The 21245-nt window shown below is 31.8% G+C and overlaps 4 protein-coding genes across 5 annotated transcripts; 3 read left to right on the forward strand and 1 right to left on the reverse strand.

The window, feature by feature from the left end:
• The first annotated feature begins 3107 nt into the window (after nucleotides 1-3107).
• Nucleotides 3108-3922, forward strand: LOC129298893 (basic leucine zipper 43-like). The gene has a single exon (XM_054937336.1). The coding sequence runs from the start codon at nucleotides 3192-3194 to the stop codon at nucleotides 3669-3671; it is 480 nt and encodes a 159-aa protein (XP_054793311.1). The 5' UTR covers nucleotides 3108-3191; the 3' UTR covers nucleotides 3672-3922.
• A 3195-nt stretch (nucleotides 3923-7117) lies between these two features.
• LOC129298890 (mediator of RNA polymerase II transcription subunit 31-like) lies at nucleotides 7118-12783 on the forward strand. Of its 2 annotated transcripts, none has more exons than XM_054937334.1 (6): nucleotides 7118-7216; nucleotides 7334-7394; nucleotides 7664-7761; nucleotides 11582-11678; nucleotides 11832-11910; nucleotides 12199-12783. In XM_054937334.1, exons 2-6 carry the CDS (start codon nucleotides 7345-7347, stop codon nucleotides 12493-12495), a joined length of 621 nt encoding a protein of 206 aa, XP_054793309.1. In that variant the 5' UTR covers nucleotides 7118-7216; nucleotides 7334-7344; the 3' UTR covers nucleotides 12496-12783. The 2 variants fall into 2 exon arrangements, with proteins under 2 accessions (XP_054793309.1, XP_054793310.1); XM_054937335.1 differs by having other exon boundaries at nucleotides 7130-7222.
• A 2936-nt stretch (nucleotides 12784-15719) lies between these two features.
• Nucleotides 15720-18586, forward strand: LOC129298888 (6-phosphogluconate dehydrogenase, decarboxylating 2-like). Its single transcript, XM_054937332.1, has 2 exons — nucleotides 15720-15891; nucleotides 16897-18586. The coding sequence occupies exon 2, from the start codon at nucleotides 16911-16913 to the stop codon at nucleotides 18375-18377; it is 1467 nt and encodes a 488-aa protein (XP_054793307.1). The 5' UTR covers nucleotides 15720-15891; nucleotides 16897-16910; the 3' UTR covers nucleotides 18378-18586.
• Nucleotides 18587-20277: 1691 nt separating this feature from the next.
• LOC129298889 (protein SOB FIVE-LIKE 3-like) lies at nucleotides 20278-21014 on the reverse strand. Its single transcript, XM_054937333.1, has one exon. It carries the CDS (start codon nucleotides 20931-20933, stop codon nucleotides 20565-20567), a length of 369 nt encoding a protein of 122 aa, XP_054793308.1. The 5' UTR covers nucleotides 20934-21014; the 3' UTR covers nucleotides 20278-20564.
• Nucleotides 21015-21245: the final 231 nt, after the last annotated feature.

The following is a 21245-nucleotide window of genomic DNA, read 5'->3' on the forward strand; positions in this document are numbered from 1 at the left end:
TTTTACGTTTTAATTAAAATAAAAAATCATCCTTTGAAAAGAACTAAAGAAATCAGGTGAAAAAAAAAACCGGTCTTACAAAAGTGAAGCTAGACAAATGCAAATACAACATTCTATTTTATTGTCTATTAATTAAGTGTAAATATCTTTTTTACTTCTTCTGAAGTAAAAAAAAAAATAACGTTATATTATAAAATACATATCAATAGCTCATCAGATCTGTGATGTGGAAAAACACAGTAGATGATCTGATCCCTGATTAACCAAAATACTGGAAGAAAACAAGTGGTTGGGTGCGTATTATAAAATGCAAATAATATTATATATATATATATATATTATAAAATAAGAAATGGATGTGCCAATAGAAGTGGGTAATGAGTCATCAAGTTTAACCTTTCTTCTTCTTCACTGTCATAAAAATTTAGAAATGAGATTCCTTTCTGTTTCTTACGTCAAAATAAGTGAATAACATAAATAAACAGAATCCACTATAGATCCTTAATTAATAATATATATTCAATTTTTTATATAGTTATCTAATTGAGTCAGATTTAAATATTATTGCATCTAATTAGAGGCGACTCTTTTAAAAATATTTTTACATTCACATGAATTTTAAATTAAAATCTCATGCTTTAGTAACTTTTTTTTTTTTGGGTTATTTGTGCTGCTTCCAGTTGTGTGTGAGTGTGTGATGTCTTCCTCTTATAAATTATTATGTGTCTTACTGATGTCAGCATATTTTGCCCCCACAATGATATGATTATCCACAAACCCTAATAGTTAATATTTAGTTACATTCCCCCTCCTTGGCACGACATTTGTTCAATGTTTTGAAACTCAAACCCGACATCAAATTGAAAAGAGCAATGGATTGTGGTTTTTATGGTCTAACCGGTTAGACCGGCAGTCGAACCGGTAACATAAAAATTAAATAAAAAATAATATTTATATGCACAACTATATAAATAAAATATTAATTTGTTAATGGTGTTTGGGATCTCAACTTCAAAAGCTAGATGCTTGGACCGTTGGAGTTAAAGGTAGAGGCATATAAGTACAATCTTGTGATCTTGAAGAAAAATGTTGGAGCTAGAGGCACGCCGTCATGTCATAATTCACAAGCTTCAGGTCTCAATACCAAATGTTGGATCTCTAGAGCTGGAGGCAGAGGTTAGAGGAGAAGCTAGAGATTGAGCTTAGGCTATGAAGGAGAGATTATAGATTAGAGAAGAGAAGAAAAGAGAGAATTAGTAATTAGAGAAGAGAAATTGCAAATCTGAACAACTTAGTCTAAATTTCTTTTTTTTTTTAATTTTTTGGCTTTGAACCGGGTTGACCTGGCTCTGATTTTCGGGCCAAAGCCAGTTCTCTCAAAATCGGCTGATTCAATCCAGATCAACAGGGGTCAAATGCCAGATTAATTTAATTGATTGAATCAAACCATTTTACTCAGTGGGTGGCGGTCGTGCGGTCCAGTCTGATTTCAACAAAATTACATTTGTCCCACATTTGTTATTTTCTTAATATAAATATATACACGCTTTTTGTTACTATTTTGTATGCATTTGATAATACACCTTCTATATTTCTACAATTCTGTTATTCTATATTCAATAACAATAAGAATATATAACAAGTCTCGTTTTGCTAAGTAATATATATAATTATATGAATTGTAGGACCTCATTGTGTTTTATTAATATCTAGTTATTCATAAAAAAATCTCATTTGTATTAAGTTGAGGTATTAATTTAAATTAAAGTTAAAAATTAATCTAACAATATAAGATTATATTCAACAATCATAAATAATTTCTTACCTAAGACTGTGTACAAGACTTATGGTCCATTTGATTCAGTGGATGAGGGAGGAACTTTAGGGTCATTTCGAGAAAGGAGAAGAAAGGGATTTTAATGACACAAACAGCTTTTTTGATTCATGAAGAAAAGGAAAGGAAAGGAAAATAATTTTATATGAACAGCCACCTTCTCATCATGTTTAAATTGACTTTTTCTTACTTTGTATGACCGTTTAATAAAATATAAATGCAATTTTTTAATATACAAAATTATAATTATAATTATATATCAACAGCTAATAAATATATGTAACACAATACTATGGTATGTTTGCATTTCAATTGGGTATAAATGAGCAGGAAAAAAAATGATTATTAATTATAATTAATTTTGAATATAATTGATTATGTTATGTGATATATAATCTATTTATAAAATTAATTAATAAGGTTAATTTTAATCAAAATTAAAAAGTAAAATTGAAATCAAGGTAAAACTATGGTTTTGTAAAAATATATTAAAACACCCATGTTATATGTTAAAATTAATTATAAATCTAAAACCATATTTTTCAAAAAATATGCAAACATCAATTATACTTGTTAAAATCGATTATGAATCCAAAATCATAATTTTTTAAAAAATATCCAACCACCCAATACATATCAAAATTAATTATGAACCTAAAACCATGTTATCTCATAAGTTACTATTACATGCTTTTCAATTATATTTTTCTAAAAAATCTATCCAAAAATTATATAAATTATTTCACAAATCATATTTTTGGGTTTATAATTAATTTTGATATATGTATATATATAGGTATTTGAATATTTAAAAAAATATGGTTTTATGTATATATATAATGAGTGTTTAAATATTTTTTAAAAAATATAGTTTTAAATTTATAATTGAATTTAATATGTAATAGAAATGTTTGAACATATTTTATAAAATTATAATTTTAATATCCAAAATTGATTATAGAGGCCATCCAAACAAACATTATGTATACAATAATTATAGTTAAATTAATAAAAAAATACAAGTCTACAGTAAAGTCCACTTTTTACAACATGATGTGGTTGGTTGCTCCAATTTCTTGCAACCAATTCGGCCTCATCTCCCTAGGTTGATTAAATGAACAGGGCCCAGAAAAATGTGGTGGCCAGAAATTTGAATATGCTTTTTAAGTGGGGTCAATTTTAATTTTTCTATTAATATAATTCTTCCTTTAATTCCTTCCTATATAATATTGCCACCACCATTTCCTCCTTCACAAATTAAACCCAAACACACACACACACACACACACTCTCTCTCTCTCTCTCTCTCTCTGATCATCACTTCAATCTTCTTCTTCCTCTTTCTCTTCAACCAGCCATGAATTTTCTCGTCGATTCCGACTCGCCAAACACCACTTTAATGGAATTTCACCTCCAAACACTAATCTGCAACAACGGTCTTCAACTCCATCACCAAAATTCCCAGATCAACCCTTTTCCTCTTCCTCAGCTTCAGGACGTGGCGTCTCAGTCGACTTCCGACGAAGCGGAGGATCAGATTCAGGGGAAGAGCACGGCGGCAGTGGCGGCGAACGAGAGGAGACACAGGAGGATGATATCGAACAGGGAGTCGGCGCGTAGGTCACGCGCCAGGAAGCAGAAGCAGCTGGACGAGCTCTGGTCACAGGTTGTTTGGCTGCGGAGCGAGAATCGCCAACTCCTGGATAAGCTTAACCTTGTCTCGGATAGCCATGACCGAGCCCTTCAAGAGAATGTTCGTCTCAAACAGGAAGCTTCTGAGCTGCGTCAGATGCTCTGTGACATGCAGTTACAATCCCCTGCTTCTCAACTTCCTTGACTGATCAATATTGATTCTGAGTTGCAATAAGGAATTAAATATAATCCATCTTCTAAGTTATTGCTCTTTGAATCCCAATTTCTCTTTGACATTTTTTTTTTTAATCTCATCACTCCAATACATGAGAATATTAGTGCCATCTGTCTAAACTAATCTGGATTTCACTGTGTAAGACTGCTATTATTGATGATGGCCTTGCAAAATTCAAACCCAATCCATCAGTTGAATAAACTACTTTGACTCTCTAGCAAGTTGAATATTATTCATATTTAAATTTATTAATTATAAGAAGAAAATATAAAATTAAAATTTTTTATTTAAATAAAAATAAAATTATAAATTTATTCTATTTTTAGATAAATTTAATAACTTAAACATATTTTTTTTAATTTTAGTGAAATTATTAGAGGTAATAAGAGTACGTGCGGAGATTTTTTTTTTTGTTGATAAAATAGAGGTGATATTTTAATTAACCAAAGTTTGCATTACATGGTCCTTTTTTTTTTTTTTTGGTTCACTCTCACTATCTAGATATTTTGTCATTTGAGTTGATTTTGGATATGCTTACGTCTATGCATATCAGCGATAATTGAAATTTGACATGATTGTCCCCGGACAACTTATACCATGGTAGGCCATTGCATTTACAACTTACCCTTATACTAAAAAAAAAATCTTTATTTTTTTTCTTTTGGGAAAGGTGCCTTAAACAACTGAGCATGTCTCAAATAAAATTATTTTTAATAAAATAATATCCATAAATGATAAAAATTATTTTATTTATCAAAAAAATGTGACTAATATCTTTTTATAAGTAAATTCTGTTATATGATCATGTAGAAAGTGAACATTCTATCTGTTGTGATCATAACATATCTAGAAAAATGTACATTCTATATCCTCTATTTTCACAATTAAGCTACAACATCTGTATATAATCCATTTTAATTTTTTTATAAAAATATCAAATATATTAACATCATAAAAAGAACAAGAAATTCATGATGTAAAAGATTATTATTATTATTATTATTATTATTATTATTATTAATTGGCCAAAAAAATATTTTTATTATTATAATAGTGTGAGGCACAAATTTATTACTAAAACTCTGTGTTCAGATCAATCTATTATTGAATTTCTTTTGAAACTAAATTAAAAGGAGTCTTTTTAAAGACATTTTTTTAATATATATTTATACATATGAACTTGAATTCAAGTCATCATGTTTAAGCATAATCTAACCCTTTATGTTAATACTAACACATGCTTATATTTTGTCCCAAGTGGTGATATAACATTTGGATTTATATTCGATGCCGGGAGGAAATGGTGCATTACAAGCGTGGAGCAATTTCATTTGTTTGATTATTTCCAAATATCGGTATTGAATAAATATTTTTTTTGAAAAATTAAAAGGTTTAAACATACAATAATAGTATATTGAAAATGATGTAAAAGTCAAAATAATTAGTATACATAAAATAAAATTATTAATATGTTATAAGTAGTGCAGCTTATTTTAAAAGGGAAATATTCAAGAATTAATAGATTCTAAAATTTTATTAAAATTTCTTAATTTTTAATTGATATTAATTTTTTACATAAAATGACTGAATTGCTCATAAACTATAAAAAAAAAAAAAAAAACCATCCCACTGTTGTCAACATTGGCCACTGAACCGTTAGAGTCATTGCTACTGGCAACGTCGGCCGATGACACTTTTATTTTTTTTAATTGGCAAAGGTTGTTGGAGGTTTAATCTCATAATTCTTTGACTATTTAAAAAAACTCAATGGCCACCAATATAGAGTAAATAAGTTTTTAAATTATTTTTATATTATAACGTAATGGTGTGCAGTTAATTTTAAAATGACACATATTATTTTATTAATTTTACTTATTAATTTAACATGATCAATTACAAATTAAGAGTTTTAAAATTTCATGTATTTTACTTGTTAAAATCTGAATGTATTGGTATTAATTACGACATTATTGTTATCAAAATGTAAATGTCTGTTTGTTGATAAATGAATAACACTTATATAATAAAGCCCATCTTATGAGTTTTTTTTTATCAAAACCTAAATGAATTGTTAATTTCAAACGAATTATTGTTAAAATATGAATAGATATTTATTGATAAAGGACTAATATTTTTATAATTAAATATATTCTATCTGTTTTTCTAACTTGTTAAAATTTAAATGAATTATTGTTAATTTTAAATAAATTTTTATTCATACTTAAATGGATACTTAAATACAAAAAGGCAATGACAATGATTCCAAATTTGAGGCTTTTATAATTCCCTATTAGTCAAACAAAATAGTTGACATTTATCATTCTTGATCTTCCATACCCATTTAAAATAATTTAAAATTTTATTATTTTTCATTGCAAGTTTTGAAAAATTTGGACCCAATGCAAGGTTCATCTTTTCTCGCCAACACTTAGTTACCATTAATATACATTTAAATTTTAATAATAATTTATTTAAAATTAACAATAATATACTTGAGCTTTAACAAGTTATAAAACGGATAAAATAAATTTAATTGTACAATTGTTAGTTTTTATTAACAAGTATCAATTAGAGCTTAATAATAATTGCTTGAAATTAATAACAATTCATTCAATTTTTAACAAAAAAAGCTAAAAAGATGAGTTTAATTATATAAGTATTAATCATTTATTAATAAATATTTATTTGCGTTTTGACAACAATCATTTTTTGATTAACAACAATATATTCAAACTTTAATAAGTAAAATGCATAAAGTTTTAAAATTTTTAATTTATAATTAACCATATCAAATTAAAAAATAATATTAGTAAAATAACATGTGTCATTCTAAAGTTAACAATACACCATTATATTATAACATGAAAGTGATTTAAAAACTTAATTATTACATTTTTCTGTTATATATTATTAAATGTATTTGTAGACTACCAAACTTTTTAAATAGTTAAGAGATTATGAGATCAAACCTCTTAGCTACTTTTGCCAATTAAAAAATAATAAGTATCACCAATGCTAGTATTTTAGTGACTAGCTATTAGTGATCTCGTTAGCAACAAAGTTTCTAACGGTGGTCTGGTGATTAATTATAATAGGAATGACTTTTTTTGTTATTTTATATTTTAAGAATAATTTAATCATTTCATATAAAAATTAATATATGTCAAAGATTAAAGGATTGAAGTTAAATTTTTAAATTATTAATCGTTAATTGATATAAATTTGCTACCGTGTCGTCGGTTGATATTTTTTCTATTTAACCTTTATGAAACACGCTAGGCAATATTTGTACGGAGCGAAATTCAGGGGATGAGATTGAACAAGAAGTAAACTGTGGAGTTCAAATATGAATTTTCATAATTATAAATATATGAACGGTGCCGTTTAAGCTGTAAATTCATTGAAGAATTTACGAATTGACCTGTTTTCTGGACTCCCTACTTCTCGGCGTCAAGCTCTTCGTAGTTCACAGTTCCCTGATTCTCTAATCTCGACAGCGGCTGCCACGTTAAAAGGTTTATCTTTGCCCCTCTCTCAATCTCAATCGCAGTTCACTGTCCCTCATGCAATTTTCGAAGACCGTTATGCAATTTTTGTTTTTCTCTTCATTTTTTTCCTGTTCGTTTCTGTAGTTGGGGGATCCATGGCTTCTAAAATGGAAACCGAGAATTCTACCGATGCTTCTCCGTCCTCGTAGGCACAAGTTCCCTTATTTCTGCTTCTTTTGGCATTTATTTTATATAACTGTCATTGTAATTTTAGTCTTCTCCTTCCTGTGTGTTGCCCCGTTTTCTCCATTGGAAAAATTATGGTATACTAATGGATAATCGAGGCTGTTTTGGTTCAACAAATGAAAAAAAGGATAGATGTTATATATAATATTTACAAATTTGGGTTCAGTGGATTGGTTGTACTCAAATGACTAATGGTTATTGCATTCCCGGTTATTGCATTCCCTTCAGGCCAAAGAATATATACAAAGATCCAGATGACGGCCGGCAGCGATTTTTACTTGAGTTGGAATTTGTTCAATGCCTTGCTAATCCCACCTACATTCACTGTATGTTCTTTTTTTTTAAACCTTTTTTTTAATTTTTATACTTTGCTTTAAATGCTTTGGGAATTTAGGCTACATTTAGCTAGCTGCATCTGCAGCATCATTTACATTAAAAATAAGGGTTTTTATTCCTTTTAAAGTAGGAAAAAGGTGTGGAAGGAAATTCTCAGTGGTTGATGTATGCCCTTTCATGTATATGTTTTTGTGTTATGATCAAAATATTTTACTGAAAACACACTGATATTACTGATGACAATCAAAGTTGAAACTTGCGGTCACATCATAAAGCTAAGCCACATTACACAGAAATAAGAGAAACAGAATAATCACAGAGGGGAGAGAGAAATTATTCAGAGAGAGACCACGATGCAACCCTCCTGGCGCTTTTTCATTGCTATCTATCCTCACTTCTTCCTTAACCCACTTCACATCCCCTAAGCCCATTCAAACAAGCAGCTGGCCCCTTTCTCAAGGTCCAAATCCTCATTAATGCTAAGCCCATTCATTACATTACTCCCCCCATGGACATCGTCCTTGTCCTCAAGCCATTGATCCAATGAGACGTCCATGTTTTAAATGTAGAGTTAGTGCAGGCACCTATCATTGTAAGTTGATCGTCAGTTTGGAAGGAACACCTTCTACATAATATGGGATATGATAAATAAACTGTGTTAAGTCAAAGGACACTTTAATCAGCAAGGCTGGTCATGTGAAAATTTTAGGCAAAGCTTCACCCAAATGGTTAACCATTATTGCAATATATTTTGTGAAGTGCAGTTGTACCATGAACTAGTTATACATGTAAGCCAAGTCCCAAAATGCTACATCTTCATTTGATTGTGATATTGACATAACCCCTAGGAAATATAGAGATACTCCATTGACTCTTCTGGAAAGTCTGGTACTTGTCCCCATAAAGCTTGACTACTTCAACATTTGCAAGAATCTAGTAGTGGAAAATGAGGGGGGGGGGACCATGTATCCAACGCTGTACCCTCTCATCAAATTCTGCAAAATGCTTCACAATGCTGGGATTAGAAAACACTATATTTGTCTTTAAAAATGACCAGGTAAAATAGAGTTACAAAGGGTTGTAATCCTTAGAGCCTTCTTCTAAATATGTGTAAGAAAATCCCTTAAGTATATATTTGAATAGTTTTACCAATTCAACACCTGGAACACAAGAAAAGAGAACTGGAGGATGAATAAACAAGCCTTTGATATCTGTGATATAGTTGTGCTAGAGATGATAAAAATTCCATTATTGAAGACAGTTTTTTTTTTTTTTTTTTGTATGTTCTGCTTCAAGAAAAATGGCTTTGTGTCTTTGTTTAGCAGCTGCAGCTAATGAAGTAGGACAATAAGCTCTAACATTTCCTCCTCAAAAGCATAAATAAATTGGTCTGTGATGCTCGATACATGCAAACTGAAATCTGTTTTGATATACTTATGATTATGAGGAATGGTATTGGTTATCACAATCAAAGGATGACTACCATTTATTGTAAAGAGTAAAAATTAGTGCATGATAAAGTACCATGATCCTTTGACCTTCAACAAAATCCAAAGAGAACGAGCAACCAAGGACAATAAATTGAGCTGTGAAAGGATGTGTCAAGTATCAAGTAGAAATTAAGCTTTGCTCTTACAAACAATGAAGTCTTGAACCTTGGTCATGTGTTGCACTGCCACTGTGCAATTCATATAGGCACTGCAATTTTTGACAACCCAACACAAATAACAATTTGGCACTTCAAGAGAGCAATTGAAGCAATGCATTACACTAATTCACTATAAGGAAATAGCAGCAAGGAAGAAATAACAGGAAGAGGAGAAGCAGAATAATCACAGGGAAGAGAGAAATTGTTCAGAAAGAGGGAGAATGAAAATCCCTCATGCTGCTCCTTGCCCTTTTTCATCACTTTTAACGTCACTCCTTCCTTAACCCATTCCACTTCTCCTAACCTAACCAAACAAGCTGCTGGCCCAATAGTCACTTTCTCATGGTCCAAATCCACATTAATGCTAAGTCCATTTCATTGCTTTTTGTAAACTGCTTGACCGCATTAATACATGCTTTACAATTGAAGAGGTATGAATTTTCCGACTTCTCCTTATCTCCATGGTTTTCATTAGTCCATGCATTTTTACAGCACAAAAACTGGGGGAAATCAGAGTTTCCAGTATTAAAGAAAATTTAACTGGTATTAGAGAGTTGATGTTTATTCAAAGACTTCAGAAAAGTTCGAACAACCGATATATAATAAAATGTACCTTCTACCGAAGTGTTTCTGCCTTCTGAATGTTCTGGCACTTGCACTTCTTTTAAAGGACTATATGAATTATTTGTTAACTGTTTTAGTGATGCTTCAACTTGTTTACGTTTAATCCTGCCTTCTAGTGGCCTTTGGATTGTTAAGTTCTATTTCACTTGGTTTTCTCATTTTTCTTATTTTATGATGTAAGAATTATTGTCCCTTCTCCCCACCCTACTCCTGATTTGCCCTAGAGGCCCCGTGTGGTATGACTAAATAGTTTTTGATGGAATCGGAATTGAAATTAGAATTGGAATCGAAATCAGAATTGGAATAGAATTGGATTTTAAAAATATGTTTGGTATGTGAGAAAAAATAAATGGAATCCTTGTATTATTTTTGTTTGGTATGTAAGACAGGAAATGGAATTATGCTTAAAAGACAAAAATACCCCTAAAAATTAAAATCAAAATTAAAATGTATTAATATTGTGATTTAATTTCTCATATACTATTTAATATATAAATGAAATATTATATAGATGATGGATATTAAAAATAAGTAAAATATTTTTAAATGAAATATTATAAATATTTAAATTATATATAAACACATACACATATGATAATTTATATATATAAAAATTTGAATTGTCTGAGTTGGGCATTTTGAATTGGGCATATATATATATATATATATATAAATAAATGAAAGCATGAGTTGAGCATTTTCAATTGTTCACTGTGCGACTGTTTGCATGCTCAATTTTTTCGGTATTAATCACAAATGAGCAAGGGCATAGTTGTCTTCTATTTTTATATGAGGATAAAATTGCCTTCAAAAAATACAATTCCATAGAATTGCTCCAATTCCATAGCTCCCATCAAAGAATTCAATTCAACCTTTTTTGCTTGAATCAAGATTCTTGAGAATTTAAATTCACATGTATCAAACATCATTGTTTTATGATTCCAGCTTCAATTCTTTTTCCATACTTGTGATTCCACTCTACCAAACACAGCCTAAAGGAATAAAGAGATGATTTCATATAAACATTAATTGACTTCCTTATATAATGGAAAGATGATTAAGATTCAAAGAGTTGCGTACTTTTTAAAGTTTATTTTACCTAAAATTTCGTTGTTTGTTTTACAAACTTGACTCCTTTTTTGTAACTTATGTTTCTTTCATTATATATACAGTTAACAGTTTATACAGTAAAAAGAATAGATTAATGGATAGGATAAAACATATGAAATACCATGGATTTAATACATGATCATTTCTACATATCTGATTGAGATTACTGTAGCAATATGTTATTGTGACTCCAGAAAAGATCCATTAAAGGTGAGAGTGGAGGAAGGAGGATTTGGTTGGAAAATGAAATTGAGACTGATGTGATGTTGTTTTCAGTTTTCACATGGTTTGTACTAAAGAGGTGTAAATTGTAAAATAAGTTGATCATGACTTTATGTGCCCTTGGATTCAGAAACTAATCGTTTTGATAGGCTTGGGAATTTCCCCTTCTCAGCGTTTAATCTGATTCTTGATCCATCATTTCACAGATTTAGCTCAGAATCGATATTTTGAAGATGAAGCATTCATTGGATACTTGAAGTACCTTCAATATTGGCAACGACCTGAATACATCAAGTTTATTATGTAAGCATTATTATGAACTTGTCCCCCTGAAACACATACATATACAAGGCCCTTCGACCAGGGGATTTCCCAACCTTGAGTTACGTTGATCCTTAGTTCAATCTGGAAATGATTGTTTTGTTAATCCACTGACTCATTTTTTCTGAATGTTAGGTATCCTCACTGCCTTTTCTTTCTTGAACTTCTTCAGAATGCAAATTTTCGAAATGCAATGGCGCATCCTGGTAATAAGGTAAATACTGTATCTTCACCTGGTAACAAATCCTGTCTTTTCTCCTCTCAAAGATGCATGTGGGATTGATTCTCTTGGGCTGTTGGGTCATGAACTTAGAGATTTTCACCTTTTTGTTCTTGTCTAGTAACATAGTATAAAGGTGAAAGGTTATATTTTGGACCTACTTTATCTTACTTATCTCAATTCACAATCAGATGATCGGTATGGTTTATGAATTACAACAACCTTGAAGTCATTATCACTGTAGAATTAGAGACTTAACATATGTCGCCATTGGACTTTCAGGAACTTGCACATAGACAACAATTCTACTTCTGGAAGAACTATAGGAACAATCGATTAAAACACATTTTACCCAGGTCACTTCCTGAATCTAGCACCACGCCTGCACCTCCTGCGGCTGCCTCGACTCTGTCTCAGCTGCCGGTGCCTGCTCTGCCAGCAGTACCGGCTGCAAATGCTCCAGTGACGATATCATCTGCTCAGGCTCTTTCTCCAATGCCATATGGTATGCCGCCTGGATCCTCCCTTGCAAAAAATGATATGAGGAATCCTGCACTTGATCGGAGGAAGAGAAAGTAAAATATTTATTTCATTCATGAAATTACTCTCTTCTTTGAGAGGAACACAATACCCTTTTAATGTTTCTCAGATTTGTGATAGAACAGTTGTTCTTTAACTTGTGTGCCCACCGGATATTAGAGGATCTGATATGTAAATAGATTAAAAAAAAAAAGATTTCAAAATCATAAAAAGTAACTTTTAAACTTCAATTCTTCATGTTTTGGAATTATAGTTTCTATTTTTTGATTTTTCATGTTATGTACTAGCTTGTCAACCCTTCTATGCATTTACTGAGAAAAGTATTCATATGTTGGGGTTTACGATGGCAATGACGTCATAATAATAGTTTACTATTATATTCTTTTGAGCTTTGTCAATTACGAATGATGAGGAAACACAACATATGATCCTGAGGAAGATGCATTTAGTTTAGCATTTTAACAGATCAGATCAAGAAGACTACTGGATGAGCCAGACTTGAAAAATTGTCTTTATAATAATTGTAAGTACTGCTTTAGAAAACTAGTCTGACCTAACGTTGAACATAAAAATATTTGTAATCTTTACTTGAAAAATAAACAATAAAAAAGCACTGGAGTCCCTGTCGAGTTGTTTTTTTTCTTGGGCCAAACCTTTTGATTATGAGTTTTGACTATATGATATTTACGTTCGGGTCAGCTGAGGAACGTGAAACAAACATAAATTGAATTAAAAATACCTCGAACAGTTTACCAAACCAAAAAGGGTTGAGGGGGGGGGGGGGGGGAAGGCTTCAACAGAAGTATAAAATTCTTCATGCCCCATTAATATAAGGAAAATGGAGAGATGGCTACCAAAAATTGAAAGCATATTATATAACTGACGAAGTTTAAATTATTTCTAAACAGATCTACTGAGGAAGTTCTTTGTTTCCCGCCTAGAAGAGACGTGAATCGTGGGATATAATCGGAAGGTTCTAGTTCTTCATAGCTTTGTTAGTTTGATGAACTTCATTAGAAAGTTCTGAAACAAAACAAGAGAAGCCCTTACAAAATGATGATAATTATATTAGGAGGATATTTTGAAAGGGTTATTACATATAATTACTTGTTAGTATTACATATAATTACTTGTTAGGACTGGACTGTCTCCCAGAACAGGGAAGAATAAATTATCTTCATAATTTAACAAAATCTCAAGATTCAAATTTTTTCTATTTTATTATATATTAGTTATAAAATTTAACTTTAATTTAAGAGAAAATATTAATAAAGACTCACTGACCGAACTTATTTTGGATCAAAACTTTTAAATTTTTGAAATATCACTGCAATTCAGGTGTCCTGATTTGATATTAAATTTCTAAAAAAATGACAAAATTACCCCTTGTTTATATATAAGAACTGTCCTACTTCACTCATTTATTGCTCTACTTCACTTATTCATTTACTTATGAAATATTATTCATTTCCCTACTTGTTCATATCTCTAAAATAAAATTAAATGAAAGTATGGAAATGAACAAGAGAAGTAGGACAATAATAATACTCTGTAAATAAATGAATAATATATAATATAACAATCAACAAGTTGATATAAAATGATTTAAACATTTGGAACAAAATCAAATGAAGTAGGGCAATGAATAATATCTTGTAAGTAAATAAATAAGTAATGTATGATAGTTTTGATATTAATTTAAATAAGAAAATTTTTTTTCATTTCTCTCCAAAATTTAATACTCCATCCGTCTCAAATTATAAGACATATTTGGAGGAGATTTGTTATTTCAAAATATAAGATATTTTGAAATGATTAAAATTTCATTAAATAGACTTATTTCAATATTATATTTTCTCTTTCTCTATTAATACTAATTAAGTGTATATTTAATGTTATTAAATGAAGGGTATTTTTAAAAATTTATATTTTTGTTTTAAAAAAATAAAATTGTTAAGTGTATTTAATAAAGTTTATTAGTATGTAAAATTCTATTTAACAGTATTTTATAATTTGAGATGAATATAGTATTAAATCGAGACATCTAGATTGTAGTGATATTTTAAAAATTTAAGAGCATTGATTCAAAAAAAAAAGTTTAATCAATGAGTCTTTATTAATATTTTCCCTTTATTTAATGTGATACTTCGAATTCACCCCACTTAAATGACGTCACTATCTTCCAATGTTACGTATGAGAAGACAATGCCAGGTTGAAGCATGTACACCATACTATACCTGCAAACCAGACCACTAATTGGCCAAAAGCTGAATAAATTTAAATTTAAATTTAAATTATAGCTGAGAATAGTTTATGGGTGCTAAGGAGAACAAAAAAAAAAAAAAAACAAAGTTTGAAGGACGAGAATAAAATCCAAGAATACAGAAATAATGACAGTTAGTATAATTATTAAAAAAATAGGGGCTAATTTTTATTTAGGGTGCTTTCGTAATTAATAGATCACGCTGATTCATTGGATGACCAGGAAATTAGAATAGGATTGTGTGGGGGTGAGGAAGCAAGGAAACGGAAAAGATTAAGGGAGAATTACAATGAGATTTTATACAAAAAAAAATTAATTATTATAAAATTTATTGATAATTAAACTAAATTATATTAACAATATTGATTGTATTATCAATAAATTTAATTCAATTATCAATAAAATTTATAATAATTAATTTTTTTATGTAAAATTTTAATGCAATTCTTCCAAAGAACATGGAATCTTCAGTAAAAAAGACAAACTCATGCCCGATTGCCATTGGGTTCAGACTTGAGCTTAGCCGCTTTGAATCCAGGTAGTCCACCTATTTTTACTCTTGTTCTATATTTATTAAAATAAAAGATTATGAGAGTTTTTATCAAATGTGACCGTCCAAATTTAGTAAAAGTGATTAAAATTTAATATTAAATTTTTTATAATTTTAATATTAATTTGCATTATTTATAAATAGTGAATTTATAAAATTATAAAAAAATTTAATTTTTAAATTTAGATCATTATATTGAATCTGGACCGCCTGAATTGGTAACGATTTTTTTTTATAAATTTTATAATTTTTTTTCGAAAATATAAAAGGAATATTTTAAATCTTAACTGTCCAGCCCTGCCACTGTGGAATTCCATCTGCGGAGGCAATCCAACTCCCTCTTCTAGTGGGAAAATCAACGGTTTTGATTCATTCAACGATCTCCACCAGCTCCTTTCAAATTTCCACCAACTCGGCCACCCTGTTGGGTGTACAATGTTGACATGAGAAATTGATTGTGCGTCCAAAAAAGTTGGTTGGTCAATGGTGATGTACACCGTCAGCTTGCAAGATTGCATTATATAACCATTATGTCCTCTGTTCTCTGTGATACCCAGATCTGAAGTTTTCGTAATTCCCTATTTTCAATCTGAAGCTGGACGAAAAAAAATCGAAATTCAGGTTTGTATATTCTGAAGCTTTAGTTTTGTCTTTGCTTTGAGCGTAGCTGGCATATACCATTTTTCTTGCTATGCTAGCTCTGAAATGGCAAATCTCCCAATCTTGCCCTTACTTGATTTGATTGCATCTGATTTTGTTTCTGGAAACTAGTTTCTTATTGATGAATTTGGTGGCAAATATAATCTATTGTCTTCATGGTTGGAGTGTGTTTGCTTGACCATTCTCTTGGTGATACCGGTATGCATGATTTAGACACACTTCCACTTATAATGATTTGCTGTGTCCTCTCTGTGTGATTGAGATTTTGGCATTTTACAAAATCTGGCTGTTGTCTGTTTCTGCCGAAATGAAGCTATTAATTTGATTGCTATTCATTAACTGTATTTGGAGCACTTGCTATCACCCTGAGGAACTTTACCAAATATTTATTCAGTATCTGTTTGTATTTTGTGGGCTTTGAAGTTATAATCCTTGGTTGGCTGTGGAAAGTTAAAAAGTATAACTAAAACTTTTTAATAGTCTGGTTGGTACTAACCTTTAGCATTAGTGAATTACTGAATAGGAGCTCATCTTTTGTTTATTGGTACAACCTTAATTAAATTTAGCAGTGATTGAGAGAAAGGCATTCTGCTATTTGAATGTTGTGTTCTTAATGCCTCTTGGGAATCTCATACCTTCTGGATGTTTTCTGAGAGAGAATTAAAGGACGCACACCACTCTCTTACAATTGATTTTTTTTGGGGGTGAATTTTAACAATTGAATTTTAGTGACATAATATTTGTTCTTGAGATATGTCAGTTTAGTTTTTAGAAGTAGTTGTCATGTTGGGTAGATGGCTTCATTAATTCCAATAAAAAATAGTGACTTCAATAATTATCTACATTTGTCATAGCCCAGAGAAGTTATTTTTCTTCAGATAATTCAGAAAAGTTTTCACTATAATTTTTCTGTAAATTTGTACTTTTTATGCTTTGTCCTCATGTCCATCAGCAAAAATTTGACAGGAAGGAAATCAATTATGGCTCAACCCACAAATCTCACAAGGATTGGCCTTGCTGGACTGGCTGTAATGGGCCAAAATCTTGCCCTCAATATTGCTGAGAAAGGATTCTCCATTTCGGTGTATAACCGAAGCACATCCAAGGTTGATGAGACTGTTGAACGGGCAAAACAGGAAGGAGAACTTCCTCTTTATGGTTTTCATGACCCTGAATCTTTTGTCCTTTCCATTCAAAAACCTAGGGTCATAATAATTCTTGTGAAGGCTGGAGCACCTGTTGACCAGACTATTAAGACCCTATCTGCATTCATGGAGAAAGGTGATTGCATCATTGATGGTGGTAATGAGTGGTATGAGAATACTGAGAGGCGTGAGAAAGAAATGGCTGGATTGGGTCTTCTCTATCTTGGGATGGGAGTTTCTGGTGGGGAGGAGGGTGCTCGAAATGGTCCCTCATTGATGCCTGGTGGTTCATTTGAGGCTTACAAATACATAGAAGATATTCTTCTCAAGGTGGCAGCTCAAGTCCCTGAAAGTGGTCCCTGTGTGACATATGTTGGTAAGGGTGGATCTGGTAACTTTGTGAAGATGGTTCATAATGGAATCGAATATGGTGACATGCAGCTGATTGCAGAGGCTTATGATGTACTGAAGACTGTTGGAAAGTTGTCAAACGATGAACTACAAAGCGTCTTCTCAGAGTGGAACAAGGGAGAACTTCTAAGTTTCCTGATTGAAATCACCGCAGATATATTTGGAATTAAGGATGATAAAGGAGATGGCTATCTGGTTGACAAGGTTTTGGACAAAACAGGCATGAAGGGTACTGGTAAATGGACTGTACAGCAAGCTGCTGAATTATCAGTTGCTGCTCCTACTATTGAATCTTCTTTGGATGCTAGGTTCCTTAGTGGGTTAAAGGAGGAAAGAGTTGAAGCTGCAAAGGTCTTCAAATCAGGTGGCTTTGGTGATATCTTGACTGATCAGCCTGTGGACAAGCAGAAGTTGATTGATGACGTTAGGCAAGCTCTTTATGCTGCCAAAATCTGCAGTTATGCACAGGGAATGAATCTGATCCGTGCAAAGAGTATTGAAAAGGGGTGGGATTTGAAGTTGGGAGAATTGGCTAGGATTTGGAAGGGGGGTTGCATCATAAGAGCAATTTTCTTGGACAGAATCAAGAAAGCTTATGACAGAAATCCAAGTCTTGCAAACCTTTTAGTGGATCCTGAGTTCGCAAAAGAGATGATCGATCGGCAATCTGCTTGGAGAAGAGTTGTTTGCCTTGCCATCAACTCTGGCATTAGCACCCCGGGTATGTCTGCTAGTCTTGCTTATTTTGATTCATACCGAAGGGAAAGATTGCCAGCTAACTTAGTACAAGCTCAACGAGACTACTTTGGCGCTCATACATATGAAAGGATCGATGTGGAGGGGTCTTTCCACACTGAGTGGTTCAAGCTTGCCAAACATACAAGGACCTAAGGTTACCCACATTTATGCACGCATTCAAACTCCGAATAAATGTAACATTTTCTGCTCAAAATATATTTTGAGTGGAGCTTACATAACTGCAATGTGGTGAAATTTTGTTTCATTATATCCATCTAAATTACTCGGTTTTGTAGTTCCATTTTGTTTAATGATATCTATGCTCTGCTGATCCCGCTGAATGTTTTTGCTCCGATCAATAATCCCTGTTCATGTTGCCTTTCTTCGTCTAAGAACATGAAGTCTCAGGAGATGGATTTTCAATTATGTTTAATGCTTTGTCCTTTTCTTTTTTTCTCTTCTGTGGACGGTAGGCTTCAGGCTGATGCGTTGTCTCTTCAAAATTTGCAGTGTCAATACTGCCTTGGTTTGCATTTTACTATAAGAACTTTGAGAAAATACTAGAATGAATGAATAATTCTGTGTCATGAGCAATAGCACAAAAAGCCAAGGCCGTTGATACGAATTACCCAGAAAACTGTGTAGTTTACCAGGTGCTTTTAACTTAGCATTGTGACAGTACTAATGTAGTTTATTACGAAGTACAAACACCTCAACAAATTAGTTGTTGTTTTATTCCAACATTCACGGAACACATGTGCGACACTTAAAATTACTCAAAAAAAAAAAAACTTAATTTATTTATTATATTGTGATCTTGTCTGTACCCATGTTCAAGCCTCTCATGCCAGCAATCAGACCTCTGATTATTTAATAAAACCTGGGAAATGTGACACATGCTAATTCATGAACACAGAAAAAGCATTTTACGTTTTATCTATGGATAGTAATTACAGCATAACAATGAACTTAGGACAAACATGACAACCTATGTGACCTTCTGTTATAATCTGAAGTATCATGTCCTCTTTGAAGCATTGGTGCTTCATGTGCCAAGGTGTCTTTCTTTCTTATTATAATATTATATTCTTATGATTCCTATCAGGCCATGTATGCTTTCATGTATTTTGAGTTTATCATGCCGCCTGAAGCTACCAAATGCCTTGCTGTTTCATTTTGTATCCCTTGTTTGGAAAGTTAGCTCGGAAAGAGGGAAGGAAAAAGAAAAAAGAAAAGTAAAAAAGGGAACTTTTTTGGGTGGTTCTAGTTGTCATTTTTGTGACTATATGAGACGTTGCTCTCTTTCCAGCGCGACACACACCAAATGGGTTGCTTCATACCGGATTGCGCAGCAGCAAAAACACATGTCCATGAATCATCATTGTTTGGAAGTTTTGGGATATAAAAATCACTTTTCTGTGTTTTGTGCAATTATCTTCAAATATCTTTTGTCACATTCCTCTCTATACCTACCTTCTTTTTCCTTCCTTTTCTTCTCTGGCTACCAGCTCAATCCATACCAAAAGCCACAATCATTCAGTGAAGCTTGTGTCCGTCACCACATTTTAGTAGGTGATATATATAGCAGCAAATATACTTCTGCATTTAAAGTTTATTCTTTAGTTACATGCCCTCCTCAGATCCTCCATTTTTACCCAATTTTGCTGAGTTCTTACCACGTTGACCTTGTTTTCCTTATTGTTTACCTTTAATCTGTGTTATTGATAACTGAAGTTTGTCAATGACGTCACATTAACTTTTTGTTTTGGAGTAAAATTTTATTTAGTACTGAAATGTTTGATTGTTTTAATTTTGTTTCTTTTCCATAAATAATAAAATGATGCCCTGACATGGAATCCTTCAAAATTCAGGGATTTTGATGTTGAAGGAAACAAACCAAGCTTCGGAATTATCTTTGAGCAAGTCAATTGTTAACTAAAATGGGGTTTATTATTATTATTATTATTGTCTTATTAATATAAAAAAGAAAAAGAAAATCTAAAAAGGTTAAAAATTGAGGGCGATGAAGCCATCTTCTCCGGAATGACTCCCATTTCCAGAACTCAAGACTTTACAGTGTTTCACTTGCATCTTTGTTCATATTCTTTCATTACTAAAGAATAATCACACCTGAAACTAAAACTCCAGAGACATGAATATCCATTCCTGAAGCAAAAGAAAAAATGTTTAAAAATGTTTCTGACTCCAAAGTGAACTAAAACCCTGAGAAGAAGAAGATGATGATGATGCATGCTACAAAACTGGCAGCATCATACAGAGAGAAGGATTTTATGCATCTACAAGGTTTAAATTTAAACCACTATTTGTGATTCTGCATTATTATTTACTGCTACTGTCAAGCAGTTTCTTGTCCTGTTTGTTTGCAATCTTCCTGGATGATGATGAACACTTGCCAACAACTCCATGATCTTTCTTATCTTTCTTATTAGATGCTGATGATGCAGCAGCACAGCCATTGTTATGATGATGATGGGTTGGACCTGATGAAGCATCTGAGGCCATGGAATCATCACTGTCATCTTCATCTCTCTTCTTCAGTCTTCTTCTATCACCATCGAAGAAGCCATCTCCTTCTTCCTCAATGTTGCTGCAATCATCTTCTTCCATTGGAGAAGCAATGTACGTAGTCCATCCTGATTCACTGCTGCTACATCCTTCTGCAGCCATGCTTTGTCTTGAAGACTCCATTTTTGAAGCTGCGTCGCAATGGAAACATATATAGGGCAAGAAAGAGGGAAAGAAAGAAAGAATGTTAGGGTGGGGGGGAGAGAGAGGGGGATGAATGAGATGACTCTGTATAGTGTTGGTGAAACCTAAAGGCCTAACATGTTTGCCCTTTTTCTTTTTCCATTAAATTCATAGAACAACCAAGAAGTTTTTATTCTAAATTACAACAACAAAAACAAGTCTTGTTCACAGTGGAGTCAACTACATAAATTATGTAGGGTCAACTATATGAATTATATAATATTATGATGCTCTATCAACAATCTTCTTAAG

The sequence above is a fragment of the Prosopis cineraria genome, unplaced genomic scaffold, assembly GCF_029017545.1.
Source record: "Prosopis cineraria cultivar Desert tree isolate PC_DT_omini unplaced genomic scaffold, ASM2901754v1 PC952, whole genome shotgun sequence".
NCBI classification, from domain to species: Eukaryota; Viridiplantae; Streptophyta; class Magnoliopsida; order Fabales; family Fabaceae; genus Prosopis; species Prosopis cineraria.

Coding starts and splice junctions, on each gene's coding strand:
- LOC129298893 (XM_054937336.1), top strand. CDS start 3,192: ATGAATTTTCTCGTCGATTCCGACTCGCCAAACACCACTTTAATGGAA.
- LOC129298890 (XM_054937334.1), top strand. CDS start 7,345: ATGGCTTCTAAAATGGAAACCGAGAATTCTACCGATGCTTCTCCGTCC. Junction 7,762..11,581: donor TAATCCCACCTACATTCACT/GTATGTTCTTTT, acceptor ATCATTTCACAG/ATTTAGCTCAGAATCGATAT. Junction 11,911..12,198: donor TGGCGCATCCTGGTAATAAG/GTAAATACTGTA, acceptor TTGGACTTTCAG/GAACTTGCACATAGACAACA.
- LOC129298888 (XM_054937332.1), top strand. CDS start 16,911: ATGGCTCAACCCACAAATCTCACAAGGATTGGCCTTGCTGGACTGGCT.
- LOC129298889 (XM_054937333.1), bottom strand. CDS start 20,933: ATGGAGTCTTCAAGACAAAGCATGGCTGCAGAAGGATGTAGCAGCAGT.